The sequence below is a fragment of the Falco peregrinus genome, chromosome Z, assembly GCF_023634155.1.
Source record: "Falco peregrinus isolate bFalPer1 chromosome Z, bFalPer1.pri, whole genome shotgun sequence".
NCBI lineage: Eukaryota > Metazoa > Chordata > Aves > Falconiformes > Falconidae > Falco > Falco peregrinus.
This window is the reverse complement of record NC_073739.1, coordinates 7,443,355-7,456,174: the sequence shown is the minus strand read 5'-3', so window position 1 is coordinate 7,456,174 and position 12,820 is coordinate 7,443,355. Positions and strand designations below refer to the sequence as shown.

The 12,820-nt window shown below is 38.1% G+C and overlaps 1 protein-coding gene across 2 annotated transcripts in view; it reads left to right on the top strand.

The window, feature by feature from the left end:
* The window catches only part of KIAA0825 (KIAA0825 ortholog), a 252,911-nt gene that overhangs the window by 66,612 nt on the left and 173,479 nt on the right, over nucleotides 1-12,820 (top strand). For both annotated transcript variants that reach the window (XM_055790172.1, XM_055790173.1), the window contains one exon: nucleotides 6,421-6,591. In XM_055790172.1, the coding sequence (XP_055646147.1) occupies nucleotides 6,421-6,591 (171 nt within the window). The remainder of the gene's footprint in view (nucleotides 1-6,420; nucleotides 6,592-12,820) is intronic.

Genomic DNA, 12,820 nt, shown 5'->3' with positions numbered 1-12,820 from the left:
TTTTTATGTTAAGATGTTAAAACACCTTTGTGAGGATTTTGAGAACTAAATTAGTATTTAGTTTGCATAATAGACAAGGATGGAACAGAAGCCTAGATTGTTTTGAAAGGCTGTATAAAAAAGTAGATCCAACTTGATCTGTGGTTTATGATTGATGTATGTTTGTCATAACATTGTCTTTAGTTGGAGGATGTGGGACCTGGAGTGTTCTGCTTGTTTTGTGTATTTTTACACTTTTTACTACCAGGTTTCCACCGCACCCCCTTCATCAATAGATTTTAATGCTTATATTTGTGGCATTGATGCCTTCTCTCAGGGCCTCTTTTCAGGTATATAATACTATTTAATATTTACAATGGGCATATTTTATCCTTAGATTTGCCAGCATTTGAGGCTTTCCTTCTGCTCTGGAAAGGATTATGTGTTTTATGCCATGAGGCATGGATGAGATCTGAAGAGAAACCTGAGATCCAACATAGTCTGTCTCTAACCCCTAGTTTAGTGGGTTTGTTGATCAGCTAGGTCAGAGTGCTCATTCCTACCTCCTGAAGACTAATTAGTACACTTTTGTCCAGATAGAACCAGCCAGATGTTCTCTGGTAAGATGAACTGCTTCATTTTTCAAAGAGGGTAGCATGTCTTTCAGATCTTAGGAAAATTTCTTCAGCTTCAAGTCCATTCTGCTAAAGTGAAAGGCCAAACTTGAAAATAAGTACTCCCAGTTCTCTGATGCTGTATGACTGCATTGGCTGCCTTGGTACCAGCATAGTGTGGCAAACCTTGCACAATTTGATAGATATTCCATATTAATTTTACCTGGGGCTTCTTTTTCTATAAGCAAAGCTCTTGGAGAATCACCTTGTTTGGGATGGCAGACTACTACTGCGTGTCATTTGATGGCTGGGGTGGTAAATCAGCATGCCGGAGGACATGCCCCCTTTGCCTCTGTGTGACAGGAGAGCAGGAGTATAGATTTTCTAAATGTAGAGATGCTAAAATGATGAGTTTTGAGCTTTTTCCTTTGCTTCCTTCCAGTTTTGTGTAATGAACCATCCAGATTTATCTACTTGCTACAAATAAATGCAGTGCAGGTTCAAGTTAATTCAAGTAAATTTTTTGTCTTTTCCACCTCTTCTCCCCTCTAGGCCCCCCAGAAAGGACCAGTCTAGATAGAAGAGGCCTGAAGTACTTTCTCTTCTTTCCTTTTAGTAAAAGAGTTATGTGGGTCCTTGGTGAAGCAGGACAGAAGGACAGCTTCTGAAAACTGAAGGTCCTTAAGGGCTGTGCAGCAAAACCCTGGGTGCACTAATGGACCTTAAGGGCCCTGACCAGCCTCTTCTGGGTCCTCCATGTGGCTGACCCAAGAGACCTCTCAGCTGAGGCCTGGGTCTTCGGTCCCTGCCTGAGCTATATCCCAGGTGTCCTAATGTCTATCTCCACCAGAGCCATGCCATTGACTGGCTGTGGACCCCATTGATTCAGACATTCTAGTTTGAGTTTGCACCTGCCTTATCACCTTGGTCCTACCTAATGATCACGGAACAGTGCCTGACTCATGGTTACCTTCACCAGACCTGATCCTGACTCCCAAGCTGTGAATCATCTTCCTGGCTTGACCTAAGATTTACATGATCACCATGAACTTAGCTGATGATCTGGACTCTTGGTTGAAATCTGACTATCACCTCTGGGTCTGCCTTGCTTGCCTTACTTAGGGACTGTGGGGATGGCCATATCATTGTGCTTTGCTCTCTGCCCCTCAGGGAGCAGCCACCCTTTGGTGATCCCTGACACTGTGCTTGGTTGGGATCTTTTTTGTTGTGCCTAAAGATAGCTCATCATACTGGCTTAGGATTTTTCTGGTGGCAGTTCTGGCCTGCATAGCAGTTCAGAAATCGTCAGTATAGGCAATGGTTTTGTACAGTAGTGTTTTCGTGATTCTGCTACACAGAAAGAAGCCTGAGGGTATGTTCAGGAGCTCAGAACCTTTTCTTACTCCTCTGTGTCTGTTTAGCTTCTGACCTCACCTCTCTTTAGAGCAGTATGTGCAGCATTGGCTCATTAGGACATTGACAATGGCTGTATGATCCACTTTGGCTCTCTGTAGCCTCTGTGCCAGTCTTTTCTGTACCTTCTCAGAAATTTGTCTCAAAAGGTGGTGCTTTAACAGGGGTCAACATGTCATATTTTTGGGACACACTACGGAGGTCCTGTTGATGTATGCCGGGAGCTAAAGATTCTGCTGCAGCTGTTTCCTCGTACAGGGACTACATGAATGGAACTCGGACGTGCAGAAAAGATCAGGTTTAGAAGTATGATAGTCGCAAACTGCAAGCGGCTCAGGAAAGAAGTTGTTTGCATCATGTAACTTGCTGCATGCTTCCTTCTGTTCTGCAGTGAGGCTGGAATGCCATTGCTACCTCTGACTTGTGGCTAGCTGAGATCAGCTTCACATGCTTCCAGTAATCCTGTGCATGGTCCTCTGTGGATTGGGTAGGGTGCTGGCAGCACCTTTAGACCATTTCATCACGGAGGAGTGTCTCTCTTGCTGTCACCTGTGTAAATGAGTTATGTTAGTTCTCTGGCCTAGTATCGTAAGTCATGATCCATTCAGTAACTTCTTCAGAGCAATCATACACTACCCTGTGAGTAGACAGATTTTCCTCCAGACAGGTTCGTGACTAAGATTTGGTGGAACATGTATCACAGTGAATTGTAGAATCACAGAATGGTTTGGGTTGGATGGGGCTTTAAAGATCATCTATTTCCAACCTGCCTGCCATGGGCAGGAGCAGTCATCATGTCTGTTTCACATCTGTTCACTTAGAGGCCTGTACTCTTCATGGATTCTACAGGACTTGCAAACGTGTTTCCACATTTTCTGTAGGTCACCACATTGGCTGCTAAACTGTTTGCTGTTACACAGCTTTGAAATGTTTCTGTCCTGTGGTTGTCCAGTCAGATCAATGTCTGAGGAGAAATGCCTTTTCATATCCCTCTGCTGAAAAATGGACAGTGATGTGCTTATTCAAGCAGCCTGGTCAGTGGTCTTCAAAGCTGAATGCTGCCATCAGTATTTTGAAACTTAACTGTGGGATATATATGATATCTCTCAATCAAGCTTTGGATACTCAGATGTGTGCATACCATTTGGTCATCAGGGACTGAATAAATGAGTTGTCATTTCTGAGAGACAATAAAGCTGTGAATATAGAAATAACCATATGTGAAAGGAAATTCACTTCTGGTGGTTCCCCCTGTCCAGTTCTTCCAAACTGCTGTGGATGAACTAAGCACATGTGAAGTTCAAGCTAACTTCTTCCAAAAGTTGGACTGTCCAATAACATGCTTTTGTTATCCAAGCCCACAAGAAATAGCACCAGTCTTATGTAAAAACTAGTCTGTGTCTGTGTTCCTGGCGTGCTTCTGCAGCTGTAGAGACTGCACTCTTTAGTAAAACCTGTGGTTATTGGATGAGTAAAATGAGATGTAACAGTGCCTTGCGGTGATAGTTCTGGGTAGCTCAGCCGAGTAGTTTAAAGGTGACTGCCCTGAGCCAAGAGCCTCAAAAAATTGTGAGCTGTGCAGAATGATACACAACTTTATGTAAGCTGTGTGGGTCAGCAGTTGAGAGGTGTTACCAGACCAGCACTTGTTTCAAATACCTGTTGCATTATTACCATCAATTTTGGTTGATAGCCAGGTTCAGTGATACACCACCATGATTTGTGCTGATACGAGAGTATGGCTTTACCCATCCACAGTGTTGTAAGAGAAAGCTTGTGTAAATGATGCATGAATTTTTGTCATATCTGGATCTTTTGTATATTTTCATGTCAAATTTAATCACGTTACATTTTCTTTACCACAACAAAGCCTAACAAAGGACAAAAGAAAATTTAAGAATGTGTAACCCATAGTATATGGAACTTTCTATAAATCCTATAGAGGTGGTTGGTTGCTTGCTTGCTTGCTTGGTTTTCTCCTTCCAGAGAAGTCTTAGGATCTGGGTTGTGCAATGCATCCTATCTTAAGGGTTCTGTGCCTTACAGCTGTAGTGAAAGACGATTGTTTAGCCTTCTTCCCCTAGTGTCTGCCACTCTAGGAGGAAATTACATGGTGGTCTCATCTTTCCTTCCTGTTTTCTAATGCCTTTATATTGACCGTCACCTGGTCACATCACATGTTCTAAATGTCTGTATGTTTCTGATGAGTTCCAAATATGACTGATTCAAGGGGTTTCAACTTCATTCTTCAGGCTTTGATAAGTGCAATTAAACCACTGTTCTTTTACCTCCTTCCTTTTGTCTGAGGGTTGACTGCTTGTCATGGTGCATATGTTTGTGCTTTTTAATCAAAGACAGAACTTACTGTATGCTTGCCTCCATTTTTTTCCTTAATTTTATATCAGAGTTTTATGTCAGCCATGAAATTAACCCAGTATTTTCCACTACCTTCAAGCATCTAGAAATTTGTGTATACTTTACAACCTAAAATTCTGAAGGGCTTTTCTAGACATTTGTAGAACATATGTAGTATTAACCAGTAAGCCTTTGCTCTGATGATTATGTAAGTGTTCATTTGCATATAGTGTGATATGCTTTGTCATATATTAAAGTGTTCTCTCAACTTCTTAATGACATGAATAAAGAGGGATCTTTGAACTTAATATCTTTAGCTTCCAGCTGAAATATATTTTGAATGGTCACTGAAAGTAAAAATGTAAATTTTGACTTTTTTCTGAGTTTGGTAATGTGTTCTAAAAGTAATATTACTGTGGTATACCTTTGGCTTCTATGTCCACTTCCTTTTGATCTAATGAGGACAGTATTGCTTGGGGCAATCAAATAATTGTAAGCTTTCTTTGTTCCTCAAGAGAGGGGGTAGAGTTTCACATTATAGGAGACAGAGCTAACATTCCATCGATTTTTGTGATGTCATTTTTGCTTCTTACATCTTGGATCTGTCATTTCTGGCTTGCTGCAGACTCGGGCAGTCATTTCATGTCAGTTAAACTCAAGTTTATGTTTTTTAGTTTTCAGGAAAGGAGAAAAATTCCCTGAATAGCAGAATGTCTCTTTTTTTTTTTTTTTTTTTTTTTAAGTTTAAGACTTAACATTGGAAACCCAGTGATACAGATATTATTTACTTGTTATTCAGAGAGGAAAGTCACTAACAGGGGCAATTATGCATAACACTTTCTTTTGCCATTCTTAGAAATTCAAGGGACTGGCATGAATACATCTGTTTGGAACTTTGAGAAAATTCAGATGTGGATGCAAAACTCACAGTTCAATCTCTAAGGCTGCAAAACTGGAATAGCAAATTAGGGAATTTGTATTCAGAGCTCAGCTCTGCTACTTAGATCTATGTCTATTTAAAAGTGATTTGTGAATGCCTAAAAAAAATATCTAGGAACTTTGAGGAAAAAGGGAGGTACTGAGTACTTCAAAATTGCAAAGGTAAGAGAGATTTGACACATAAAAGTACATTTCAATCAATTTCTATTTGTTTTCGTCTTTTAGAGCTTCCCTTTCAAACTACTCTGGCTCTCACTCTGACACTTTCTACATAAACTGTTCTGCTGATGTTACATCTGCAACAGAACTGCATAGGAACATGGTATCAACTCACTGCAATTTGCATAGAAGTGCAAATTTGTTACATTTAAAGAAGTTATAAAATTAAAATACTTAAAACCATGTGGTTTTGGTAATAGTGAATTGGAAGCAGCTCACAGTCTTTTATAGTCTTGACTGTGCTCAAATCAGAGTTCCCTCGTTGATGTGACATGATTATATGTTATGATTACAAGTGTTAACCTTTCAAAATAGAATGTTCAGTTTCTTCTTTTAAATACCAAATGCTTATAGGTATAATACTTGCTGATATTTGTTCACTGACAGTCTCGCTTGTTTTCAAACCTCACGTATTTAAAGTTGTGGAGTGTTAGATTGATGTTTCTTTTCACTCAAATGTCATATTCATCAACTGTATTGTGCTAGCAGATTGTTAAACAGACAAGGTGACTTGCAGAGTGACAGTGTAGTGATGTGATGTCCCAAACCATTAAAATACAGTAATGACGTGTTTTTTTCCTTTTGTTCAATGAGTTTTTGCAATGCAGTGGTTTTTCTGTAAAACACAGGTGAGAAGGTTTCTGAGTAGATCTGTTGCTTGGAGAAAATCCTAGTTAATGAATAACAAAACATGGAATTCAGTTGCAACTTCCCAGATAGTTGAGAAATGCCAAAGACTTAGGAAGAACTAATGTAACTGTATTTTGTAATGAGAAAAAGATATATTACGCTGTAGCAAAAATGAAACTACGTGATGTATTTTACTTTCTTACATAATCAGTTTTGCAGGATAATTTTTTTAAGGTATAGTAAAAAGTATTTTATGATTTTACTTAAACAGCCTCCCAAGAATACCACAAAAAAGGAAGGAACTTCTGCTTAACATTGTATCAACTCAAATGTCTTTCTCAACTTATCAAACTCTTTTTATTAATGGAAGAAAAAATTGAAGAGCTCTCTGTGGAAATTCTATTGGTGCCTTCATTTATGGAGAGGAGTAAGAATGTTCAAGGTAATGAAAGCTTTTCCTTATTTATTGATTCTACTTTATGCAAAAGGATAATTTTAAATGGTTTTCAACATTACCTACATTATGTCATCATCTTTTGTAAACAAGTGTATTGCCATATCCACTGAAAAACTTTTTGAAATATGCAGATTTACATTTGAGCACAATGACCTGTGGAAAAGAACTGATAGTGTTGTGTAAAGTTGTGATGTATGGTAGCTACTGTTAGAGAATTATAATGAAAAACTATCAAACACTGTAACATAATTTCTGATATTGAATTATCTATAAAATCCTGTGTTTTGTGTAGGACAAAACAACGCATGGAGCCTAAATTCCTTGAAACTGTGACTGTTTCTGAACTTGGCCTTGAAAGCTGCCTTTTTCGAGGGAGAACACTGACTTGAACATACATATGCAACTAAATGTTTTAGTACACTGCCCTGCTTTAACATACAGCTCTCACTAATATGTACTGTCTTTACTATTGTGCTTATCCCACTGGCTTCAGCGAGTATTTTGTAGAAGTAGGCTCTACATAATAAACTGCATCACAATCAAGCCTCAGGTCTGCATTTGCTTTAGATTCCAAGCTCACTTACTTTTTCATTTAATTGCATTCATGTCATATGACAAGAACACAAAGTCCTGAAAATTCAGGTGAATAATACCTTCCAGGTCACAGTATGTTCATAAATGTTCTTCTGCTCTGCTACTTCTGCCAGTAGAGAGACTCCAGGTCACCAGAGAGCAAGTGATTTCAAGAGCTTTGATTGTATTGCAGGAAACGATCAGACCAGAAATGAGGCCAGGCTGCTCAGGGAGAGGGGATAGGTGGAGTCAAATACTTGGTATCTCTGTAGTCAAGCTGCAGGCTGAGAAGAAAGGTGTTTTGGGAATGTAGTCTCAGAATGCTAAATTGATAAAAAATAATAATAATTAAAAGATTAAATAAAATTTGTAAGGCACACATTTTGTTGGTGGATTCTTCATCTGAAATACTGACACTCTGAAATAAAGAAATACAGGTTAACCTATGTATTTTTAGAATATACATCAAAGCTCAAATAAAATTTGCATTCAAGTTCCATTTTTGCTATTGGTTTCAATGTATTCCTTCAATCTCTCAGTTCTACTAGTTCTCAAGAAATGTTAACCTATTATACACTATGTTTTATGTTTTGTGGCATTGATACTACATAGAGGTGTTGCAGTAAACTTCCTATAGGGGTAGTGTGGAGGATAGGGCATACATTCATTAAGGGTAATTTTAAGCATTCTTTTTATTTGTATATTCTGTGATAAAATGTAAAAAATTGAAGAACTCTTGAATGGGAAATTTCTTTGACATGTTTTAACTAACTATACTCTAAGACATGTGATCTCCAATAATTCAGATAACTTAATGATTTAAATGCTAAGAAGAAAGATTTTGCTTTCCAGGAGTGTATTTAGCACTTTATCCTACAGGCATTTCTCCAAGCTTAATTACTTTCAGAACTGTTTCTCAGAAGTGTGTTAAGCCTTCTTCGAGGAATATTCTTTTAGCTAGCTAATCATGTCTAAAGCAAGTCAGTTCTTCAATGGTACCTCTACTTAAATTTGAATGGGAAGTATTACTATATCTTGTTGTAGGAGTCAGTCTTCTGGGTAGAAGGCCTGTTCTAAAGAAAACATAAAATTGCTTTTACACTGAAACATAGTTGAAGGTAAAACTTTTACAGGTGGATGTTATTGAAGTCCTCAAACATACCTTTGTTTTCAGTGTTGCTATTCTGATCAGGTGGTTATACTCACAAAACTTTGCTCAGTTATATCAGTTTCTGGATAATATATGAAGACGAGATACGGCCAGAGAAATTTAAAAAAAAAAAAAAGTCTGACTAGAAGAAGGGTTTATTTGTGTTATTTTTGCTACTTTCACTTCATATTGTCAGAAATCTCAAATCTAGTGATGAAGTGAAAGATGATTTGATATGGGAGAATGTGAGCAATGTTCCCAGTAGTTCCAGGTTCTGTTAATTATCAAAAGGGATTTAAGATTTTCTCTGTTAATGTCCTTTATTGGGCTGATAATCTTATTTTTTTCACTGATGAAGACTAAGTTTTCATAAGAAGGATTGATTAGAATCCTTGCTTTATTTTCATCAAAATGCATTATAATATGTGACTGGAAAATTTAACGGCTCTCCTCTGTACTTATTTAGAAACCTTCTTCCTAGAAATCTTGTTTAATTTAACAGAATCTAGAGTGCAGATCTGTCCAAAGCAGCTTTAAATTAACTAGGGTACCAGTAGCAGGTTTACAATGCAGTGCAGGCTGCGGAACCAACCTAAGCAGCAGAGCAAATTAGCCCGGACTGAACCATGTGCTGCTGTTGCTAGACAGTTACCTGTACTCTCTCTCACTGGTTTAAAGCTAGGTTGGGTGTACCCAAACTGTCACTGCAGTGTAGGCATATCCCAAGTATCAGTGCTGTGAGAGTAGTACTGTGACAAATTAAGGGAAGCTGGCCAATTCATAAAAGGTAGGCTAATACCCAAGTGAGTGAAAGTTTCCCTAGGCATCACATAGACTGGAACCTTGCACTTGCTTCCTTTTCTTTTTGGTTGCTTTTAGTATTCACGGGAGCCTTTTTATCTATGTAAGTCATGCAGAGATGCAACAAAAATAATGTTTTTTCATGTGCTTGTGTCAAGTGTTGCGTTTATGTGTATAGCTGTTTCAATGGCAGTTTGAGTTGATTTTTGTTCAGCATATTCCCTAGTACTTCGATCTTGATATATAGAACATGTGTAAAGTTCCATCAGAAACAAAGTAGTTCTTTGGATGGTTCCTCTTTTAATTTTTTTTTTTTTTTGTCCCAAAGATGGCATCTGAGTTTTATCTAAACCAGACGGTTTCTTGGCCCTCATTTTTCCCTAAACCCAGCGATGACAAAGAGCAATGGCTGCATAAATTGGATGTAAGAAGAACACTTAGGGTTTATCACAGAAGAATCAAAGATTTCATATCTTCTGACAGATTGTTTGTACTCTTAGGGGGTCTTAAGAGGGGTCAAACGGCTTCTAAGAGTTCCTTAGCTAGATGGTTAAGGGATTGTATTAGGGAGGCGTATGTAGTTAAGGGTAAAGAGGCTCCCAGGGTTTGTAAAGCTCATTACACTAGGACTATAGCTGCTTCTTGGGCGGAGAGGTCGAAGGCTTCCACATTGGAAATTTGCAAGGTGGCCACCTGGGCTTCTCTTCATACTTTTTCATTGCATTATTGCTTGGATGTAGTCTCTTCTGCGGATTCTGCTTTTGGTAGGAGGTTGCTTGTGAACCAAAAAAAGAACAGTGAAGAAAAGAAAGACATGTAGTTCACAGTTCTAGCTGGCAACAAGACAAGTTTCTTTGCAGTGTGCACAATGGAATCCTATGAAGACCAATTTAGGCGGTTGAAAATAGATGTTAGAGGGAAGTACTGCCTACCAGTGTTCTCTGATGGTAACCCCATGGCAGACAATAGCACCAAAGGAAACAGTGAACCAGAGTGAACTCTGTAGGGAGATGGATGTAGAGAGTTTTTTTAGGTGATATGGATAGTTCTCCGAGTTCAGTTTGAGAGTTCTGTATCCAGCATCTTCTGGAATATAATCAGGATCATCATTTTCCTGAGTTGTTTTGCACAGATTGAAAAAAATTTCTATGAATTGCATTTTCCACTTAACTTCTTTTCACTATTCTCCATCCAGTTCTTCCTGGTTTTATTTTTTGGCTTTCCCTTACCAGACCTAACTTAGCATGTATTCCTTAGTGAGCAGTATGTACATGCCAAGTTTTGTGCTTCATTGCGAGTTACATTAGCATTACCTAAGCACAATCTAAAAAAAAAAATAAATGTGGTATAAATACACATTTTATCTAGTGCCAGTGTAGTGTTTAAGTTTTCTCTTAAATAAAAGGAGAAAATAATGAAGAAGTTTTCCAACAAATAAATGATGATGTGATTTCATTGCATCTCTGAACTTTAGTGTGGCATCTGGACAAGACTGCTACTCTACCTTTCTGAAGAAAGATATCCATATTTCTTCAAACATTTACAGAACACTTATTCTCAGTGTTGCATAACCCCACTTTGTTCCACTACAAGCAATAGGTTTCAGAAAATTGAAGAAGTAACCACATTCTGTTTTTTCTTGACCAGATGTTTAACCCTTTCTTCTGCAGGGTTAAACAAGACCCTATCTTGTCATGCCTACTGTGATGAGATCGTCTACTTCACTATTTACATTCAGTTGAAATTCCTGAAATGTTCTGACATACCTAGTACATGCAGCATCACAGGAGTTACTCTCTTTGAAGGAATCTGGAACATTCAGCTGCAGTCAGGGGTTAAGTAAGAGGTTTTGGTTTAGGATTCTGCCAAATTGCATTCTCTTCCCATCTTTAAGGTAGATTTCTCTTCCCTCTGGCTTTTCAGAAGCCTCTTGTTGAGACTTTAAAAAAATCAAAAACTTCTAACGTACTTTCATCTGTCTCTCACTTTTTTTTTTTTTTTCCCCCGTTCCAGTGAGAAAGGTGAACTTCGGACAGATCAGATAATGAGTACCAAGAAAAGCTTTTTCCAGTGGAGCTCTTTGAAAACACTGTGGGCAAAGTTGTCACGCCCTTAGGTTTACAAGCTTTGTCTCAGAGGACTGGGAAGATTTGCAAAGTTCTTTCCTTCACAGCATAAGAAGAAATCCTTTACTCTATATCCATTTTTGGAAAGTGTAATGAAAGGAACATGAAGTCAAATTTATGAGGTGCATCTTCTTAATGGACTTTTGAAGTTGTAACAAATCAAGAAAGGAAGGTGTGATTTTTGCTTTGGTCTCAAAGAAAAATGTTCAGGTAGATTCTTTAAGAAATACGTAGGTTGAAGAGATCAATCCAAACTGAAGATGGAATTTACACTAGGAGAGAGTTTGATTTCGGATGTATGTTTTCTGTATGTGTGTTATGCAGTTTGCTCAGTATAGTACAACAAATAAAAAGTCCATTATTGAAGAAAGAAAGCAGAAGGGGGTTTAATCTACAGATAATCAAATATTTTTGTTTCTTCTGCTTATTTATATTTGTGGTGGAGTGTTATTTCCCATTTCTGCAAGACATAATATTTCCAGTAGAGTTTCAATAAAAGTTCTGGCTGAGCTGGCTGGATCCAACTAGTAAGCAGCTTTGATTGTGCTGTTACCTTATTCACAGTTAGTGAGCTGTCATACAAAACATTTCCTTGATGCTTTGCTATACTGTGCTGCACGCAAGATGATGTCACAATGACTGTTCTTATGACCCTAAATACTATGAAAAGAACAGGAAAGGTGTGGAATTCTGTAGAAAAAATAATTTAATAGAACTTCTTATAAGGAAGAAAAATAATTATGTTAACAATACAAGAGGTCTCATTGTCATCATTATTACAAAACCAGAAAAATACTGAATTGGAGAAAGAATAAATTACATTGAAGACAAAGGGGATATAGGCAAAAAGATTAGCTTTAAACAGAATAATCCCAGAGAAATTTTAATACACATAAGGAGGGTTGGCTGAAGAGTTTTGATTATAAGTGAAGCACTTGATTTAATTTGGTTTTGAATATTTACTGACAATGATTCAAGCTGCCTGGCTGGTAAACTGAAGGAAGTACACAAAATATGAGCAGTTTATCAAGTTTGTGGAACATACAGCAAGGACTTGTGATTAATCCAGTCTTCCTTAATAACGAAGAAGGTTGCAGGGGTAGAATGTACTCTGGAAAGGGGAGCAAGTATGAAAAACAGACTTTTCCTTCATTCTCCATCTTCTCCTGTCATGACATTTGCTGCTTTCTGCACCCTTTCTGGAAATTCTCTCCTCTAAGCAGCCATATAAGAAGGATCGCATACATTTCTGTTTGTGCAAATGGAATCTGAGGTTTGGAGTTTGGGAGAAGAGAGGAATCAAAGAATTAGTGCAGCAAACTATGTCTGTCTTGGTAGTGATGCTTCCTCCATCCCATTGTCTGCCTTCCTGTCTGCAATGGCAAACTAATTTGGGCTGAGTAGCTTCACTACAGCAGCTGTACCAGTCTCCTAATAAAGCTGCACTTGTTATTTCCCATGGGAGTTTGCTGATTAGGGCAAGACTGTCAGAAGACCCATGAAGAAGTAGCAGGACAGGGGGAGGGCAGTCTGGTATGTGTCTCCGTGGAAGTAATGTTTGAGA